The 20,996-nt window shown below is 36.9% G+C and overlaps 1 protein-coding gene across 2 annotated transcripts; it reads left to right on the top strand.

Annotated features, from left to right (window-relative positions):
- Nucleotides 1–939: 939 nt before the first annotated feature.
- Nucleotides 940–20,558, top strand: LOC127625899 (importin-9). 2 transcript variants are annotated; one of them, XM_052101342.1, is made up of 24 exons: nt 940–1,183; nt 5,872–5,933; nt 6,050–6,136; nt 6,255–6,456; nt 6,552–6,640; nt 6,790–6,876; nt 7,608–7,727; nt 7,818–7,918; nt 8,084–8,142; nt 8,502–8,653; nt 8,735–8,833; nt 8,924–9,030; nt 10,273–10,412; nt 11,184–11,343; nt 11,468–11,694; nt 12,064–12,212; nt 12,303–12,431; nt 14,107–14,382; nt 14,765–14,931; nt 15,024–15,157; nt 15,244–15,363; nt 17,603–17,713; nt 18,875–18,951; nt 19,054–20,558. In XM_052101342.1, the coding sequence occupies exons 1-24, from the start codon at nt 1,018–1,020 to the stop codon at nt 19,162–19,164; spliced, it is 3,132 nt and encodes a 1,043-aa protein (XP_051957302.1). In that variant the 5' UTR covers nt 940–1,017; the 3' UTR covers nt 19,165–20,558. The 2 variants fall into 2 exon arrangements, with proteins under 2 accessions (XP_051957302.1, XP_051957301.1); XM_052101341.1 differs by having other exon boundaries at nt 11,181–11,343.
- Nucleotides 20,559–20,996: the final 438 nt, after the last annotated feature.

Raw genomic sequence — 20,996 nt, 5'->3', positions numbered from 1 at the left:
TCCATGCTTTGTCTTTTGTGACATTTTTCTGGTTTTATTAATTTATGATGTAGTGATGATGTCAAAATTGCTCACAGGAGATGCATTTACAATCATATTTTTATATCAAGAAAATTCATGTTGGTATCATAATTTCTTTTTTTCAAGTAAGACCTTTGATATTAGGGCAAAAATCGTATTCTTTCGTATTTTTGTATTGTTTTCCTGTAAACATTTTATGGAGTTTCAGAAGCCTCGTCACAGCTGCGGTAACTCGTTTTTTAAAAACTAACTCCAGGTTAACCTACTACTAATTATAATGTTATATAAATTTCACTAAATTAAAAAATTGCAAAAATAAAACAGTTTGCTAGATTTAAACCGCCAAATCAGGCGGAATCGCGTCATCATAGTCTGTGAAATGGATCCATTTAGGCCGCGAAATCTTGGCCGTCCTCTAGAGGGCGTTTATTGGCCAGACAGTCCAAGTCCTCCACTGGGCCGTATTCAAATTTCGAGACGTTTTTTGTCTTACTGGGTACACAAGTGCACGAAAAACTGTTTTTGTTCAAATCTATCAATTCCAAAGATTGGTACATGAGATACACATTGGCATCCGTCCATGCAACTCCAGAAAATGAATAAATAAAATAACCTATCCTGTAATCACAAACGATATGATTGGTCCAGCGCTGAGAAAAGTAACGGGTATAGGTTCGCTTCAGCAGTGGTCTAGATGATAACGGCTTATACTGAGCAAGTTTAATAGGCATAACGGCAACAATACTTGAGCATATAGTTAATAATATAATAAAAAGATAATATAATACCCTCTTTTCGACCATTGACGTCACAAAAATGTACGCGTCATCGTAACTGACCAATAAGAAAGTTACCCAGTTTAACGCTAACTGTCATTCTACTGCTCTTTATTTCTATGGTTCTTAGTCCCTCCCTTAACGCGCATTGGCGCGCTCTGCATCCTTCCGTCTGGTTCCCGGTCATCTCTCCGTTAGCCTAGCCAAGACTGGCGAAAATATGGCGGGTATGGGCGCCTCGGGTTCCGGCCCGGTTTCGACTCTCGACCAGGTGGATAAAGGACTGAAGGAGACGCTCATAGACGCGTTGAACGCCATCCTGTCACCGGTGCAAGAAGTGCGCGCTGCGGCAGAGGAGCGTATTAAAGTGCTGGAAGTGACGGAGGGTAAGAACTGACGTTAGCCGTTTCCACAACATGTACGGCACCATGTGAATTCCAGATTTCATACACAGGCCTAACTTGATAAATGCTCTACATCTCAAATGTGCGTTTGCCCAGTTTATAATGCTAGTCGACCGGACGTTATCATTCCTGTACTCGAAAGGACACGCTGAATATATAAACATATCTGATTGAATTGACAAGGCAACCAAATCATATTCAATCAGATATGTTTATACAAATGTTCCCGCATTTGTAGAGTTCACGTGAAGTTTGCAACAAATGGGAAAGACCCGTTGTTATGAAGAGATGACAAGCGAGCACTTCACAATCTATATTTGGGTTATTCCAACAATTCGATGACCTTCGGTTGAAGCTTTTGAAAAAAATTAAACCTACTTTAATAAGTATCCGTACGTTTCATCACTAAAGGGGCACGATAAAGAGTCATGTAGGTTAAGTTTGGTGGTCTGCTCAGGGTGGGCATTCAGCCATAATCTAAATAAATTGGACATTTAAAATGATGTTAATTTTGCCTGTATCTTTCCATTACAGAGTGGACATGTTTTGCCTTACTATCACAAAAGTAAAACGTATATAAACCAGAAGACTTACACTCTTCAGATAACGTTTAGTGAGGGAATGTAATAATAAACACTTAATTATTCTATAAAAAATATGTTTGAAATCATCAGATTTCTACTTTTTTTTTTTTTTGGGGGTTCTTCTCAAAGATGTTTGACATGCAGCTCTGGGTATCAGAGGTCATTGCCCCCTTAGATTTTCCTTCTGCCCTAGTGAGTGAGTGAAATTCAGGGGCGCAACTACCCAGTGTTAGAGGGATATGCAGCAACAATTTTGGCACCCCCCCCCCCACACACACACCCCACTTATAAATAAATAAGTTTGCCGGACATCATCATGTATGGGCTTCAAATTATAAAGGTTTATTTGAAAGTATATCAGACAGCCACTGTAGGCCTACGTATATATATATATATATATATATATATATATATATATATATATATATATATATATATTATTAACAATGTTAACAAATAATAAACAGTAACAAACAGAATAAACAGTTAGAACTAGTCAGTCACCGATTCTAGATGCCCAATCCAAGTAACAATGTTGCTACCAAACATTCAAAAGCGCTCTTTAGTTTCTACTAAATTGTAACATGGCGTGCCTTTTCACTTGCCCATTTATGTAGTATTGCATCGATATATATATATACACACACACACACTCACACAGCACAGATTTTTAAAGAGAGAGAGAGAGATATGTGACCCTACCATAGGGTTTAACCAAACTTGAAATGTAAATATCAGCAACATTATTTTGCATTAAGTTAGCAAACACTTGCCAGTCTGTTAACATTAATATTTGCAAGCCTCCAAGTTTACTAGCAAATCTATGCATGATTCCATGGTAAACCAGAGATATTGCATTAGTTGTTTTCCAGATTCTTGTCATTTATCATACATGCTACCTTATATTTTTCAGTTTTCAGCTCAGCAACCTCGGTTTTTCATATTCTAAGCTAGCTAGCTACATATTCTGGCTGCTACATTCCCAGTTTTAGCAAACGCTAGCTAGTCTGTTAACATGAATATTTGCAAGCTTCCAAGCACAGACGTCACACTTTAAATCCTACCTGTTGCCTTTCACCATCCACTTATTAAGCTGCTGTCGCTTGACATGCAATCTCCTTTTCCCTCTTTCTTTTTCTGTTTTTAGCCCCCGACAGCTTTTTTGATTTATCCATCTTTGGGTTTTAACGACAACTCACTTCTGCTGCTCACTCAATGCTCGCGTCTCGATATTACCCTTCTGTCAAAATAAATTCTATGATGGAATCTTATGAGGGCGCCGGCACCTACTCTAGCCTGTTAGTCCTCTAAAATTTATATAACTTTTTTATATTTAACTTATATAACTTTTATATACATTTTATATAAATTTATAAAACTTATAGAAATTAGAATTTTTTTTTTCGTTTTTTTTTTTTTTTACCTACGCTTTGGCGCCCCCATGGTGCGGCGCCCCTATGCGCCGCATATAGCGCATACCCCCTTTTTGCGCCACTGGTGAAATGATATTATAATTGGTCGAACTGTATTTCAACTATATTTGCATTCTATTGTTCCTTCCTACTACAATTCAAAGGCAGAGTTGGCTGCTTTAGGATTGATTTATTTAAGTGTGCATTTAGCACAATTATTAATGACCCACATCACCCAAACTGGTTAAACTTAAAGTAATTTTCTGGGTTCATTACAAGATAGGCTCAATCAACAGTATTTGTGGCGTAAGATTGATTACCACAAACAATTATTTAGACTCGTCACTCCTTTCTTTAAAAAAATAAATAAAATCTTGGCAGCCTGGTTAGCTCAGAATGTATTGACACTGACTACCACACCTGGAGTCGCAAGTTCAAATCCAGGGTGTGCTGAGTGACTCCAGTCAGGTCTTCTAAGCAACCAAATTGGCCCGGTTGCTAGGGAGGGTAGATTCACATTGGGTAACCTCCTCCTGGTCACTATAATGTGGTTCTTGTTCTCAGTGGGGCACGTGGTGAGCTGTGCGTGGATGCTGCGGAGAATAGCGTGGGCCTCCATATGTCTCTATGTCTCCGTGGTAACGTGTGCAACAAGCCCAGCTTTCATCATGTTGAATGTACAGTTTAACCCTGCAAAACTGGCCTCTCTCTGTCAGCAGTAACATTGTCTCCTGGCCACCAGCCTCTCATTGAGCTAAATCCATGGATTGAGAGAGAAGACATTGCTGTGCTTAAAGCATACATTAGAATTGTATTTTTGATTGTACTATTCTGACTTTATTAGTAGGGCTGGGTAGGTATTGATACAGATTTCCAGATTAAATTCCAATGCACAAGCTTTCGATTTAGATTTGATTCGATTCAATATCGATTTACACCAGTACATTTCTGTTACCATATCCATTTTTCTTCCATATGAAAGAAATCTCTCTCAGCTAATGCTCTTAATTTTAAATGAACCTTTTAGGCAACTTTCTAGGTACAGTTTGAGAATATTAATTTTACACATTTTTTTTATAATCAGTTTTTCATCAAATTGGTCACATTTTAGCTTTTGAAAACGTTTAAAATTCAGTGTATTAAAATTCATAAATTAATGTCTTGAAATTGCTTATGGTGTGTGTGTGTGTGTGTGTGTGTGTATATATATATATATATATCTATATATAGATATATATATATATATAGATATATATATATATATATATATATATATATATAGATATATTAGGGCTGTCAATCGATTAACATTTTTAATCAAATTAATTACATGGTGTCCGATTAATTAATTGCATTTAATCTCATATACAAATATTTGCTGAGAAAGCCCTCATATAACAATTATTGTTATATGAGGGCTTTCTCAGCAAATATTGGTACATGAGATTAAATGCAATTATACATAATAATTATACATAATAATAAATAATTATACTTGGTTATCTTTAAATGTTTAAAAAATATATTATCTGAATATTTTTTTTATTTAATTTATTTACATGTGTGTGTGTGTGTGTGTGTGTGTGTGTGTGTGTATGTGTGTGTAAATAAAAAATATTCAGATAATTAAAATGTATGCCAATCATTGGCATACAGTTCACAGCAATCCATTTCGCTAGTGAATTTGTCAATCAGTTCGAGATTTATTATTAGGGCTTGTTTAAGGACCCATCAGTGTACACCTGCGTCAGACATGCACGTCATAAACATACATTTTTTAGGTCACTCTGTCAAGTTAAATATATTTTATTACTTCTACTTTAAGAACACATCTTGATCCCCTAGTTCAAATTTGCGCTCCAAGTGTTTTGAACGTAACGCATGCTTGTGGTGTTCTGAATGCTGGAGGGTTGTTTTGTTCACGTGTGTATAAACTGCACATTGCCATAGTTCACATTACTGCCCTCTGGAGTAAACAAGTGGTATTACAAGCTTGCATTTCTCAGGAGTCTTATACATTTACATGCATTTGGCAGATGCTTTTATCCAAAGCGACTTACAGTGCACTTATTACAAGGACAATCCCCTTGAGCAACCTGGAGTTAAGTGCCTTGCTCAAGGACACAATGGTGGTGGCTGTGGGGATCGAACCAGCGAACTTCTGATTAACTATGTATTAACTAATTATGTGCTTTAGCCCACTACGCCACCACCGCTCCACAAACTTCCTTATTATGGTCCAGGGGCATTGCGATTAATTGCGTACATTTCTTTTAACACGTTATTTTTTTAATAAAATGAATCGCACCGAATTAACGTTAAATCGATAGCCCTATAGCATTCTGAGGTGATATTCTTCTCACCACAATTGTACAGAGCGGTTATCTGAGTTGCTGTAGACTTTGCTATTCTGAGATGCAGGTTGATGATGTTTTGGTGGCACAAGGGGGACCTACACAATATTAGGCAGGTGGTTTAAATGTTGATTTTGTGATTGGTGTGTAAGTAAAGCATTTTGTGGCCCATGTCTTGTATTTGTCAATACATTGATTGTTTATATATGTATACAAACATAAATAGGTTTATGGATTTACATTTTTATCTTGATTTTTTTTTCTGCAAGGGTTTTTATTTTGCCCCAAATGACTTAACTATTTTAATTAATGTTTTGTAGAGTTTGGAGTTCACCTTGCAGAGCTTACGGTTGATCCACACGGAGCACTCGCTATACGCCAAGTAAGAGCTGACAACTAGATATTTTCCTCATTAAAAAAAATAGAACAACTGTTTTGATTCACACTGTTATATTTGCCGAAGACTACTAATCATCTAGCTATTCGTCCCTTTTGTAGCTGGCCTCTGTCATTCTGAAGCAGTATGTGGAGACCCACTGGTGTGCTCAGTCTGAAAAATACAGGCCCCCCGAGACTACTGAATGGGTAAGGTATTAATTTACCCAACATTTTCACCTGTAGATCAGAGTATTGAGCTTGTAACATTGTGAACGAGCATGTTAATTTGTATTGATGCTTAATTTCTGGGTCTCTTTCTGTTTAGGCCAAAGCTGCGATTCGTGAGCTGCTGCCAAGTGGCCTGCGGGAGGCCATCAGTAAGGTGCGCTCCAGTGTGGCCTACGCCTTGTCTGCTATAGCACACTGGGACTGGCCTGAGGCTTGGCCTGGGCTTTTTAAGCTTCTTATGGATATGCTGGCCAGTGGGGATATTAATGCTGTACATGGCGCCATGAGGGTCCTTACAGGTAACTGCATGTAACTTCTAAACCTCTTGCTTGCAGTCACAAGTGACCACATTCCTGTGCGGTTATTAAGCAGTACCGATGACTGTCTTCCACAGAGTTTACCCGGGAGGTGACGGATGTACAGATGCCAGGTGTTGCACCTGTCATTTTGCCGCAAATGTACAAGATTTTTACCATGGCAGAGGTATGTATTCTGTTTGTTTGACTACTGGAAAATCTACTAAACTAATCTTACTGAAAATTTTTATCTTGAAATATTCATAGCTTACAGAATTCCTGTGTGGGAAGGATGTTGACAAAAGTACTGTTGTGTTTTATTAATTGCTACTCCAGGTTTATAGCATTCGCACCCGATCCAGAGCAGTTGAAATCTTTACCACTTGTGCCAATCTCATTTGTGCTATTGATGAAGTAGCAAAGGTATGGTTTCAGCAAATTACCTTCGTACATTATTAGTGTGTCAATTTAATGTACTAATTCAGTGAGATTTAATTAAGTAAAAAAAATTTGGAGCAATTCATGCTTGAAGGACCACCTGTATTCAGCAGGGGACAGTAAGCAAAACTTCAGCTGTATTGGCATGCACAGCTGTACAGAGGACAAACCCGCTTAAGGCTTGCTTGATGCTTGTGACAGCACAAGATGAGGACCGACTCATTCCTGTGTTGAAACACAGCTGGATCAAACAAAATTCCGAGACATATTTCAAACTACATTAACTTGACACAGTGGCCTAACAACTCTGTGTTTATAGCCAAAGTGAGATGCTTGGACAGATTGACATTAAATTGCAAATTGAATTGCTTTGGACTTTAGGTCAATAATAGGCTTATGTTCAATGATTTAGAATTAAACATTATATTATCCTTTAAGCCTGCTTTTTGCATTGATTTATCACAATAATGTAATGTATTTTTATTTCATCTGAATTATTATATTTTTAATAAATGTTATATTTATAATTATTTAATCATTAAATATTTAATAGTTTTTTCAGGGCCTTTCTCAGCAAATGTTTACATATGCGATTAATTAATCAGCATATCATGTACTGTAATTAATTTGATTAATTAGCAGTCCTATTTATAAGTAAACGAGAACATTTGTAAATGGAATAGTGCTCAAATATCAAAACTGTTGTTTTATTTTAGGGTGCTGCGAACACGCTGATCTTCCCGGTTGTGCAACAGTTCACCGAGGCCTTCATACAGGCCCTGCAGATTCCAGATGGACCCGCTTCAGATAGTGGCCTGAAGATGGAAGTGCTGAAGGTGATGAGCTCTTCCAACCTGTTCCATTCCATACATTTTTTATTTTCTTCATAATGCAAACAAGTGGTTTTTTTTTGTATCTATCAATAGGCAGTGACCGCTCTGGTGAAGAACTTCCCCAAACCAATGGTGTCCTCTATGCAACAGATTCTGCCTATTGTTTGGAATACATTGACAGAGAGCGCCTCTTTATATCCATTCATGTGCAGCCTTCTCTATTTGTTTAATGCTCTATTACTATTGTCATTGATACCTTTTTTTTTTTATACATTGTTGTCTTGTTTTGATATCAGTGGCTGATGATTTTAGTAACAGTAATAATATTAGACATAATATATCCTTAACTAAGCATGTACTTATGTGAGAACTGAAGTCAACTACACAGAAGAAGTGGATGATCCAGTTGACTCGGACGGTATATTGCTTTTATATTTTTTGTTTTTGTGCAACATCTCACTATGTTCTTCATTATGTTTCTATACAAAGTTGCAAATAAAATAAAGGCAAACATTTTGAATCTGGTGATAACAATTTGCAGATAGTGTTTTCGTCCCACATGTCATTACTTTTTTGTTGCACTTCTAGGAAAATATCCACCTCAAACAAGCAAATAGTCTATATGCGTTTTGAGATTTTATTTGCATCTTGGTGTTTCTATCCAATATGTTTTTATGCAATATCCCAACATTTTTATAAATACATTTGTGGATGGAAACCCAGCTATTTTAATTCACATATTATTGAGTACTGAGCTAATTGTTCCCTCCTATACAGGTGAGGTTCTTGGCTTTGAGAACCTGGTGTTTAGCATTTTTGAGTTTGTCCACACACTGCTGGAGAACAAGAAGTTCAAGAGCACGGTGAAGAAAGCTCTACCAGAGCTCATTTATTACATCATCCTCTACATGCAAATTACAGAGGATCAGGTCAGTGTGTGGGTGTATGACTCATCCTGTTGTTCTTTTATGCTTTTTCTCATCATATTTATGTTGTCTTTGTATTCACAGATCAAAGTTTGGACAGCCAATCCTCAGCAGTTTGTTGAGGATGAGGATGATGATACTTTCTCTTATTCGGTTCGGATATCAGCACAGGATCTGTTGCTGGTGAGAGCACAGAGAGTTGCTTTGCAGGTGTTAGAACAATTTCCTGACTTTTGCCCTCCTATATCTCCAATGCATTCTCTCATCCATCAGGCTGTTGCTGCAGAATTTCAGAACGAGAGCGCTGCGGCTTTAGCAGCTGCCGCAACACGGCACCTTCAGGAGGCAGAGCAAGCCAAGAACACAGGCAATGAACACTGGTAATTGGAGCCTGTCACAACAAGCTACTTAAGCTTCATTAGGGGACAATAGGCATGTTTTAGTTCAGCTTTAGACACATTAAAACAAATATGGTATACTTTGTTTTACTTTTGTTTCTCATTATTTCCCTTTAATGCATTAAAAGTACACATCCTATGTGTTTTGCTGTGAAACCTGTTAGAAATGATGGATAAACTATAATCTAACTTCCATTTAACCTAGCATGAAAAGTAGCTAGTTTTAAAAGCATCATATGTCTTGATTTTCTTCTTCTGTATCCAAAAATTACAATCATATAACAGTGTTATAATTTTGACAATGTCAATTTAATTAAATGGATAGTTCATCCAAAAATGAAAATTCTCTCAAAGTTTCTCACTCTTATTACATCCCAGATGTGTATGACTTTCTTTCTACTGCAGAACACAAACAAAGATTTTTAGAAGATTATCTCTGCTCTGTAGGTCCATCGAATGCAAGTGAACGGTGACCAAAATGTTGATGACATTTTTTCAGCCTTTACGTGCTTTTTGGAGCATTAAAAGTTTGTCACTATTTACTTGCATTTTATGGACCTACAGAGCTGATATATTCTACTAAAAATTGTTTATATGTATGAAAAAGTCATACACATCTGGGTTTACTGGGAGTAAATAATGAGAGAATTTTTATTTTTGGGTGAACTATTCCTTTTAATATTTAATTGTAGATATTAATTTTAAATGCCATAAACATAATATTTAGCTATGTCCCACATTTTGCATGCAACCCTGTTACCGCACAATTTTCTTTTACAAATGACGTAACCTTCCTAAAAATTCAGGCACATGGTGGGAGTACAAATATATTATCAATTTGTACAAATATTGTTGTTTTTACTTCTTTTGTCAAGCTCAACCCTGTTAACCAAGTTATTATAGGAAAAAATGATCAGACAAATACTTACATTTATGTGAAATAAAAGTGTATCAATAACTGTAAACCAACATTTTGTCCCAGAACTTATAACCCCAAATAAAATGAATGACAAACAAAATGGCATGTGAAATATTTAGTTTGACCTCCTGAGCTTGACGCTTAATATTTTCAGAAGGATAAGCACCTCTTTGCACTGACCATTTGTTGAAGGAATAAAAAAAGGGGGATGTTCAGGCCCTGTTTTGTGCCTTATTTGTGGAAAGTGCCATTTATGGTCTTCTTTCAGTGTGTTGCTTTACACCGTTATCTTTCCATGGATGCAGGTGGAAGGTGCATGAGGCTTGTATGCTGTCCCTGGGCTCGGTCAAGACCATCATCACTGAGAATGTAAAGAATGGTTGTGTGCAGTTTGATATGCATGGTTTCCTCGCCAATGTCATCCTTGCTGACCTCAACTTACCAGGTAACTCTCTACTACACTTTCAGAATCAGTCATTCTAATAATTTGGTCTTGCACTTTAAAGGCGAATTATATGGGGCTTTTCCACTTCACGGTACGACTCGACTCAAGTCGGATCAAGCAAAATTCCGAGACATGTTTCAAACTGCATTTAACTTGACACAGTGGCCTAACAATGCTGTGTTTATAGCCAAAGTGAGATGCTCGGACAGATTGACAAATTCAATTGCAAATTTATTTGCTAAATTTAAATGTTGGTCAATAATAAGCTTATGTTCAATAATTTAGAAATAAACATATCCTTTAAGCCTGCTTTTTGCATTGTTTTATCAATGCTTTTATCATCTTCCACAATAATGTAATGTATTTTTATTTCATCTGAATAATTATATTTGTAAAAATGTGTATTTATAATCTTTTAATCTTTAAATATTTAATTATTTCAGGGCCTTTCTCAACAAATGTTTACATATGCGATTAATTAATCAGCTTATCATGTACTGTAATTAATTAATAAAAAAACTATCGATTAACAGTCTTATTCATAAGTAAATGAGATCATTTGTTAATGGAATAGTGCTCAAATATCAAAACTTTTGTTTTATTTTAGGGTGCTGCGAACACTGAAATTCCCGGTCGTGCAACAGTTCACTGAGGCCTTCATACAGGCCCAACATTTTGTCACAAAAATTACAACCCCAATTAAAATGAATGACAAACAAATGGATGGCTTGGTTCAAGCAATTGATCCACATGTTACTGTCTTTCTAGCAGCCTCACCATTCCTGTTGGGTCGGGCCTTATGGGCAGCCAGTCGATTCACTGCAACAATGTCCCCTGAGCTCATTCAGCAGTTCTTACAGGCAACTGTAAGCGGTCTGCATGATAGCCAGCCACCCTCTGTTCGCATCTCTGCTGTGAGGGCTATTTGGGGGTAAAACAAAATTACTTTTATGTTGTATGTAGTTTCTCACATTTTCAGTTTCTTATACATGTTTTCTAGAACATTTCCTCAACTAATTTCTGGTTTTAAAATCAGTCTTTAACCTCTTTTACAGGTACTGTGATCAGCTGAAGCTATCTGAGAGTACCCATGTACTGCAGCCTTTCCTTCCAAGTATACTGGAAGGGTTGGTGCAGCTGGCAGCTCAGTTCAGCTCTGAAGTTCTCACTTTAGTCATGGAGACCCTCTGTATTGTTTGCACAGTGGATCCAACTTTCACTATGAATGCCGAGAGCAAGATCTGCCCTCTCACCATTGCCATCTTCCTTAAGTACAGTAATGGTAAGGCAATTTTGTAGTCAACAGCCAGTATCCCTAGCATTTTACATGGCTTCCATGATCAATATCAGAGCTTATTGTGTTTTCCAGGCCTTGAAAAGGCATTGAAATTTGTCTAGTTATGCTCAGTACTAAAATATTTGATTGGCTAGGTATTGCTGTAATGTAGATTTAAAACTTAAAAATTGGGCTAATCAGTTCACAAATAGGTCTAAATGCTTTACTAACAAATCGGGTAAAAATAAAAATGATTTTAGCAATCCCAACCAACCTGAAAGGATGGAAATGTACTGTTCAACAAGTGTGCGAACCCTAATTCTAGATTAGGAGATTACTTTTGGTTCATCTCATTTTCTTTTCCTTTTCTGTTAGATCCTGTCGTAGCGTCTTTAGCACAGGACATCTTCAAGGAGCTTGCCCAAATTGAAGCATGCCAAGGACCCATGCAAATGCGCCTCATTCCTACTCTTGCTAGTATTATGCAGGCACCACCTGATAAAATCCCGTCTGGCCTTTGTGCTGTAAATTAAACTGCTCTTAGTTTCTTCTTTTATTTATAAATGATATTTTCTCTGGGTCTGTTTGTAATGCATTTTGTTTTGTTGTAACAGACATCCATAGATATCCTAACTACAGTTGTTCGTAACACCAAACCTCCACTGTCTGACATGCTTGTGTGCCAAGCTTTTCCTGCAGTGGCCCAGTGCACCCTACGTACAGATGACAACACCACAATGCAGGTAGCCTCAGTCTCCCAAATTTTCACTATAAGAACATCATTGATAGATAGAAATGCAAGTGGAGAAGGGTTGTGCGGTATACCTACGCTAATAACATACCATGGTACCAGAAACTGATCATGATACGTTAGCATGGTATGTTAGCAGACAGCAAAGTATTTATATTCAGTGCCGTTAAGGCAGTGTAATGTAAAGCAGATCAATTGTAACTGTTGTTATACATAAATGTGAAGACAATCATACAACAGCACCAGTGTAAAAAATGATTTGACTCATACTTTTTTTTTTTTTTTTTTTGGACAGTCTTTTAAATTTAGTCAATAGTTCATGTCATTCATACATCTCTCTCAAACATATTAAAGTCGAAATTTAACATATTTATTTTCTTAATGCATGTTACTGGTCTTATTGTGAACAATTCATCCATGCATATTTTTTATAAAAAATGTCTTGACCTTGTCATCTTTATCAAAAAGTCATAACTTGCTATTCCGCTGATATGACTGAATGACTCACGTATGTGGGACCATAGTTGCAATATGGTAACTAATGTTCATGCAAAAAATAGGCAAAATAACTGTAATATCTTATTGCACAAAACTGTTATAGTAAAAAAAAATTACAAAATAAAGGCTTCAATACAGAGCAGCACAAAACCGCTTATGCGCATCCTGAACGCAGAGCTTGGCAGTCTCAAGGCGATCCTCGCTGCGCTGTCAAAAGCTTATCAAAAGATTATACAGGTACACCTAGTTCATGACATCAAGCAGTTTAAACCATTTTACTGCAGCTGTTTTTTAAAGCAGTTCCAGACAAAATTAGCAAAAGTCTCTCTTGAAAGCTCTCTCAAAAGCACCTCAAATACAGGAATATTACTTACTGCTGAGGATTGAATGTCCGACAGTGATCATCTTGTAATGCATTGTTAATGTGGTGCTTTGATGGCTTTAACAGCAGCAGTCCATAAATGGACTAAATTTAAAGCATTAAAGAGATTAAACTGCTTACAGAGGGTTTGACTGTGCTGACTATTATTCACTTTAGTACAGCAAGCTATAATCAGGCAAAAACAATCTCCAGGAAGTTGCATCTCTCAATTAATATTATAATTTGCGTCTCCCATTAAAACTTCCACCACTGGTAATTTGTCGCATGGATCGCGGAGGGTAGCATGAGTCTCTACATGTTGGGAGTCTCCGCCACATCGCAGACTTGTCCTCCGCCACCCTGATTGAGGTGAGTAACCGCGCCACCACGAGGACCTACTAAGTAGTGTGTAATGGCATACGCAATTGGGGAGAAAAGGGGCTAAAAAAGTAAAATTACCACCACTTAAATAGTAATGTTGACCCAGCCAATCAACTAGTCAGTTGTTGGACCACTAGTCGATTAGTCGATCACCACCGTGGCACATAACTAGTTTAATCCCTGCCCCTTCAAGAGCCTGTCAACTTGTGTCAATCTGAATTGTCACACCCAACACTTGCATATTGTGTTTTCTTTCCTTAAAAAGCAACTAAAAGTGTTACAATGAAAGTTTGAGCTACAAAAATTGAGCTGCTTTAGGTATCCATTTTGTACCAGAGGTTGTTATTGTACCAATGCCAAAATTAGGAAAGTACTTCGATAAGACTTTAATGTTGTTATATAACTTGTATGTTCATTGTTTTCCCAGAATGGCGGTGAATGCTTGAGGGCCTACGTTTCCGTGGCACTGGAGCAGATTGCCCAGTGGCAGGATGATCATGGCCATAGTGGGCTCTGGTATGTCATGCAAGTTGTGAGTCAGCTCCTTGACCCCCGCACATCTGAGTTCACGGCTGCTTTTGTAGGTCGCCTGGTGTCGACTCTCATCACCCGGGCTGGCACGCAGTTAGCCGAACAGTTGGACCAAATACTTCGTGCCATCCTCAGCAAAATGCAGCAGGCCGAGACCCTCAGTGTGATGCAGGTATGGTGGCAGTGATGTAGCACAGATACAGAAATGGCTCATACTTAATACAGTGATTTTTATTGCTTGACATTGCCAGGTTACTGTACTGTTGCTCACCAGTGGGCATTCCAGCCTCTGGGTACCTTTATGTTATTGGTGGGCTGCGCAATTAGCCATGGCTTTTGAACAATTGATCATAAATTAGATATATCACTTGTAAAAAATTTAATATAATAATATTTTAACTAGGAATCATCTTTTGCTGTTAAGGAATTTAAAATAAAATTACATTCTAGAGAGGATAGTGTTTGTATATATAATGCAGCAATGCACTCTCAATGTTGAGTCATTGAACATGCCAACTAAAATGAGGTGTGAAATATCAAGTTCTCCCTTTCAGTCTCTGATCATGGTTTTCGCCCACCTGGTCCATTCCCAATTGGAGCCGCTTCTGGAATTTCTTTGCAGTCTCCCAGGTCCCACAGGAAAACCTGCGCTGGAGTTTGTTATGGCTGAGTGGATGAGTCGCCAGCATCTCTTCTATGGCCAGTATGAAGGCAAAGTCAGGTGAGGGTTTCCAATCTTGTCAACAGTGTGTTTAAAGGAATTGTACATCTTCCATTAAAATAACACTATGGATTTGTTTGCTCCACCCACAGTGCTGTTGCCTTGTGTAAGCTACTCCAACACGGTCTCAATACAAATGACAAGCGACTCCAAGATATAGTCGTCAAAGGAGATGAAATTTTTAACACTGATGAGGGCATTTGCACACGTTCCAAATCAGCCAAGAGTAAGCTCATATACATTGATCTCTTTAAGTGCAGAATTAATTGTTATTATCTGAGATATCTGACTGGTCTGTTTCTCTGGCCACAGACCCACAGCGGTGGACCAACATTCCTTTGCTGGTGAAGATCTTTAAACTCATTGCCAATGAATTGTCTTCCGTAATGGAGGCTAATGCAAATAGAGCAAATCCAGCAGACTGGAGCCAAGGTATAGCCAAACATATTTGCACAATTTACGAGACCGATTAAAGGCTGGTTTATACTTCAGTGTCAAACCTTACATTTATAGCTCTGCGTTGGTGTGTCTGCATCGTTCCTCAAGTACACAGCCAAAATGCTGAGAGGAAATGCCTTAATTTCTGAAATAATTATACATTTCATAAATAAACAAATTATTCCAAAGTATTTATTCAATATATTGTAGCATTATGTGAATATACATATGCAAATGTTGAGATTTAGGTATATTATTTATAGAGCTGTCCAAATTAACACTTGTGTTTATACAATCAAATATAGATATATCACGATACTTTATTCATTATATTGTATCGATACTTTAGATCCATGTATCGATATTTATATTGAACTTTTTGTGTGTTCATATCATGTAAACGCACAAAAACGTTGACACACTCTTACTTCCAAATCAATTTAATGAGCTTACCAAGGGACACAAACGTGGTGTTTCGAGCTGCATGCTATTCATCAAACATCAGTATATAATTGAAATATACACAAATGAATTGATTCGTGATCAAATATAATTATGAACTTGTGATGTATTGCAATATGTCGAATCGTGGCATGTGTATTGCAATACGTATCGTATCGTGAGGTGCCAGGCGATACCCAGCCCTAGCATATCTTTTGTACAAAACCAACAAAAAAATGTAACTTTTGATAAGCCACATTCGCACAACCGGCTGGAGTGAAGCAACGGCATTTCCACTCCGTAGTGTTCCAGAACATTTGGATGAAGTAACATTACATGGACTGTGCCAGCGCTACAAGGATAAAAAGATGTTCTCTGCAAGCGCTTTTCATGTGGAGTTCAAACTTGCATAGTGTAAATGCGGCTTCATGATTGCTGTTGCAAAGTGGATAGCCACTATTAATATTGTGGGGGATAAGGGTTCAAGAGATTGAATGCCCATTGCAATGAATACGCAAACTATGGGGACTAGATATTAGAACTAGTCTACCTCCCTCTTAGACTTTTTTACTAACGTTTAAATGTTATTTGAATTAGTGCTGTTTTAAAGAAAAAATATCCACAGATTGACGGTCTCTAACATTAATGAATGAATAGAATACATCAAGTATACTGTTTTATTTACAGACTAAAATTGGTTTATTAGTTTCTTCATAACAAAACATGTCTGATGTTGAGTAGTTGAAGTTAAGTCAGGCCTCTGGCAGGTCCTAGTGCCTGGCTTATTTAACCTCTCTCAGTGTGACTTATACAAAGATCGACATTCTCTCTGAACACGCTCGCCATTTTGACCAGTTTCGAGTTGTGTTCAGATGCAACTTTATTTACGGAAAATACAGTAACTATTTAAAAAGAAAAAATTATGCACTTAATCACGATTTTTACATATTTTGATCGAATGACTGCACTAATTATTTACTATAATAGTTGTCTGCCATACAGAGGGAAAATAAATCGGGCATATACTGTGTGCTTGCTCTTAAGTCACATAAACAATAATAATTGTCATACCGTAAATTAAGATGGGAGTACTCACCTGAACAACCCAAAATGGGTGTGGTTTTAAAGCTTAAAAGCTGGGCTTTACATTGCATATAGGCAATATGACCAACTATTAACATGTTCTTTTTAATTTCCTTACAAATTATACCTTCCTTACAAATGGAATATAACCAATATTGTTTCATTCATAAATGTTTTCTCTCTCTATATATATACTTGGTATTTAAGTTGTAAACAAATAGGTGTTCTTAACACGCTTTTGCTTGTAACTATTAAAAAAAGCTTTAAATAGCCTAATCTTAGAGGAAATGCAACACTAAATCGGTTATCTTTTTTATCATCCTGGGGGAGTGTTTCTGGTCACAAAGCAGAAAAATCTCAACCACTGTGGTCTGTACAGACGCGACATGTAGTTACATTTTTTGAGAGGTTCACTAGGCTACACCTACAACTTAGGTTTGACGCAAAAGTACAAATCAGCCTTAAACTTCATAAAACAGAGATTTTGAATTCTGATTGGACAAGCCATTTTTGAGTACACACCTGTGAGCGCACATTCTATATGCATCAAGTTGTAATATTACTTGGCCACCGCAAATTTCTACAGTATAATTGAACTATTTATTGAACATTGGTGTTGTCTTTTACATGTTGCTGTTGTCACTGTTTTATAAAAGAAATAAGCCATTCAAGTCCATTTACCCCCTGAAATTTTTTGTATGCTTTGCAGATTCTGGGGGAATGTGGGATGATGTGGTAGAGGATGATGATGATGAGGACGAGGAAGATGAAGGACTAGCAGGACAGTTTCTGTCTGATCTCATCGCCTCCAACAAATACGGTGAAGTCTCAAATAAAAAATACTTTTTGATGAATAGTCATGCTCTGCAGTTCACAAACTAAAGGAAAACTATAGATCTGCTTTGTTCTTAGAATGCTTAAATACCATAAAGTCTCTTTGCAAAATGATTCAGTAACTCGCTCATTTGTCACCACCTAGTGGCATCTCCAGAAGTGGTCTCTAAACTAGTCAATTAATGAAACTGAACAAATTTGTGAAACGGAAGCAAGCCACAACAACGTATCCTTTATTTTTGCAGCTAATTCTGCACAATTGTGCAGATAATTTGCTATACTTAATAGCTTGAGTAGTTGTATAGCTTGAGTTGGTGCTTTTAGCTTATTCTTTAAAAAATAACCCTGGACAACATGTTCGACGATCAGTGATTGTCTCCACTTTTTCGCCTCATGAGTAAGCATCCTTGTGAGTAAACTTTAGACAATGATGAAAGTCGGACCACTGATTTAAAAAAAAATATTATAATTCACACTGGTTTGGTAGCATGGTGATTCGGCCGTTATACCTTGGGATGTGGATTCATTTTCAATAATTCAATGATCGGTGTATGATTATACCGCAGTTACCACATGTAGTATGCGGAAAACTCAGAATCTAGTCATCAAAATGGCGTTAGCAATAAAACGCAGAATGTCATGGAATATGATGCATTTGGATGAAATTTAAGTTTGAATGTGCAAATCAAAATGTGTGATATTGTCTAGTGTGATGAAACAAAAAAAGTCTGATTTAATTGAATAAATAAATCAAGTGATGCGCGCTTTAAAATATATGTGTTGAGCTGGCTGCTCATACGCTGAAAACACCTCATCATGATCATGCGCACTCTTGTGTTTGTGAGATGACAGACAGAGAGCACTCTAAAGTGCACAGGATATAGAAACGGCAAAATTAAAGCTAGATTTAAATGGACACATGTTTTTGCTGAAATATTACCCTTGTTGGGTGCATAAAATGTCCTGGGAAAAGTGTGCCTTGAAAAGAGTGGGAACCCTGAGTTGCTAATGCTTATAATTTAAGGGCGGTTTTTCACCCGAGATTTCAATGTGGACCCAAGTCCAATTGATAGTTTGGTGTGAAAGCTGCTTATTTTTGAAAGCTTTCCTACAAACAGATTAAACAATTACTGTAATGTCCCCATAGATGATGATTATTATGAGGATGATGATGAAGATGATCCAGATGCCCTAAAAGATCCCATATATCAAATTGATCTTCAGGTTAGCAATTTATCTTTCACTCAGTCAATTTCCAATGTTTATCTCCAATTATTAAATTTCTTGGGATTTTACTTGCATTTCTCTTCCTGTTTTTCTCTGCAGGCTTATCTGACAGATTTCCTAACCCAGTTTGCCCAGCAGCCTTGCTATAGCATGTTTTCAAGCCACTTGAATGAAGTAGAGAGAAGAGCCTTGCAGTCCATTGGTATTTGACCAGTACCGCTACACAACATCAGCTCCTTGTCCTTGTTTCTGTCTTGACCACTCCGTAAACTTCTTTTCGAACTTGAAAATTTGAGTGGCCTTGGAATGCCTTTTGGACGGCGGTCTTGTTCCACAACCCAAAAGAGGACCAGTCTGATAAAAATTTACATGCCTCTCCCTATGTTTTATGAAGGGAAGAAATGGACATTGATTCCCTGTGGTGTTCCAAGTACTGGGGTTGAGGGGCTGCAGCTTGTTAGCATCCCAGACTGGACTATGTGGGCTTATTTCAATTGGATGTCACAGTTATCAAAACACTACTGTGCTCTTGTGTGATGAAGGGGGTTGATGAGTCATGTTTTTGCAAAGAGACTGATAACAGTATAGAAATGGTTTAAACGTATCAACTGTTGTCCATTTGTACCTTTTCACTTTGCTAATTCTAAATGGTTACAAAGTCTTTCTGTAGAGGAAGGCAAAGTACTTCTGGCTGGTGATGAAATCTTAACTTTGGAAAGAAGTTGGAACTATTGGAGGCCTTATTAAAATTATCTATGTTGTTTGTCGTTATGTGGTCTCATGATCATGGTTTTTCAACTATACTGAGTGGGAAGCATGAAGAATTCGGTGTTACCATAGTGATTTTACATCTATTAGCAATATTGTGTCCATTGGAGTATGAAATCAAGTTTCAAAGTAAAAGGCCTATTAAGGTCTAATTTTTCATTTTGTTATTTAGGATCAACAGGTGTTTTTTTTTTTGTCATCTCCAAGTTCATATTGAGCTCATTATTATGAAGTTCATTATTCATTTTTTTTAAAAAATTTTTACCGAAAGCATGCTCTATGTGCCGATTGGTCTGTCTACGGCTACTAGAAGACAACACTAATGCTAACCATAATATCAGTGCTTCGGTTTTAGAGACTTGAACTTATTATGAATTCATAATAAACATATGTCAAACAATAGTAAAGGTGATACAATTAAAGGTATGCTGTTTGCAAAAAGAAAGGGTAATATTTCCAGAGTTACCATTTACAAAATATTTTACTAAAAACTGACCAACTCTGCTTTAGAATTTAAATTATAAAAGTCTTTTTAGAAATGACTGAAACTGAAGGAATGGGAAAGTCACTAAAGATATTGGTGCACAACAGGGCAATGAGCATGTGAAACCAAGGTGTACTATGTACTGCAATCTACAATCTCAGCATTTAGACATATTTCTAAAAGTACGTAATTTATATGTAAAATAAACATGATCTTTACAGGAAGGATATTGTCTATGCTCTACAGAAAGTGAACAGATGTATTTATCCGAGAGGCACTGCCATAAGCTCCATTTTTCTGATTCTGGAATTTCTCTTGATGGCATCTGCCTGCTTTATATGGAGGACCAAATCTGCTAATATAAAAATAAATAAATTTGCAAATGTAAACATTAACAAAGTCTACATAGAAATTACTTTATTTTCAATTGTGACATAAACGGGTATTTATAGTTTAATTTCTACATTTTCTTTTCTAAAATTCTTAAACAAGAATATTCCACATGTATATATTTCTACATTCTGCTTCAATCATAGCAATCAATCTGAGAGTGCTCCAGAGTAAAGCTTGGAGGCCACAGTGACATTTTGTGGTTTAAGAATACGCACCCTTTACGATTACTGTCAGTACACAGTCAACAAATCATAAGTATCCACGATTAAAATTGGAAACATAATAAATATTATTATGCAAAAAGTGAGTTTCTTGTGTCCCAATGGACAGGTACCATGAGAGGGTGGGTAGAAAGGAGAGTAGTTTAATTAGAAATAGGTTAAAGGTGCTGTAAGCG

Source organism: Xyrauchen texanus, chromosome 32 (assembly GCF_025860055.1).
Source record: "Xyrauchen texanus isolate HMW12.3.18 chromosome 32, RBS_HiC_50CHRs, whole genome shotgun sequence".
Classification (NCBI taxonomy): domain Eukaryota; kingdom Metazoa; phylum Chordata; class Actinopteri; order Cypriniformes; family Catostomidae; genus Xyrauchen; species Xyrauchen texanus.
This window is presented reverse-complemented; position numbering and strand designations above follow the sequence as displayed.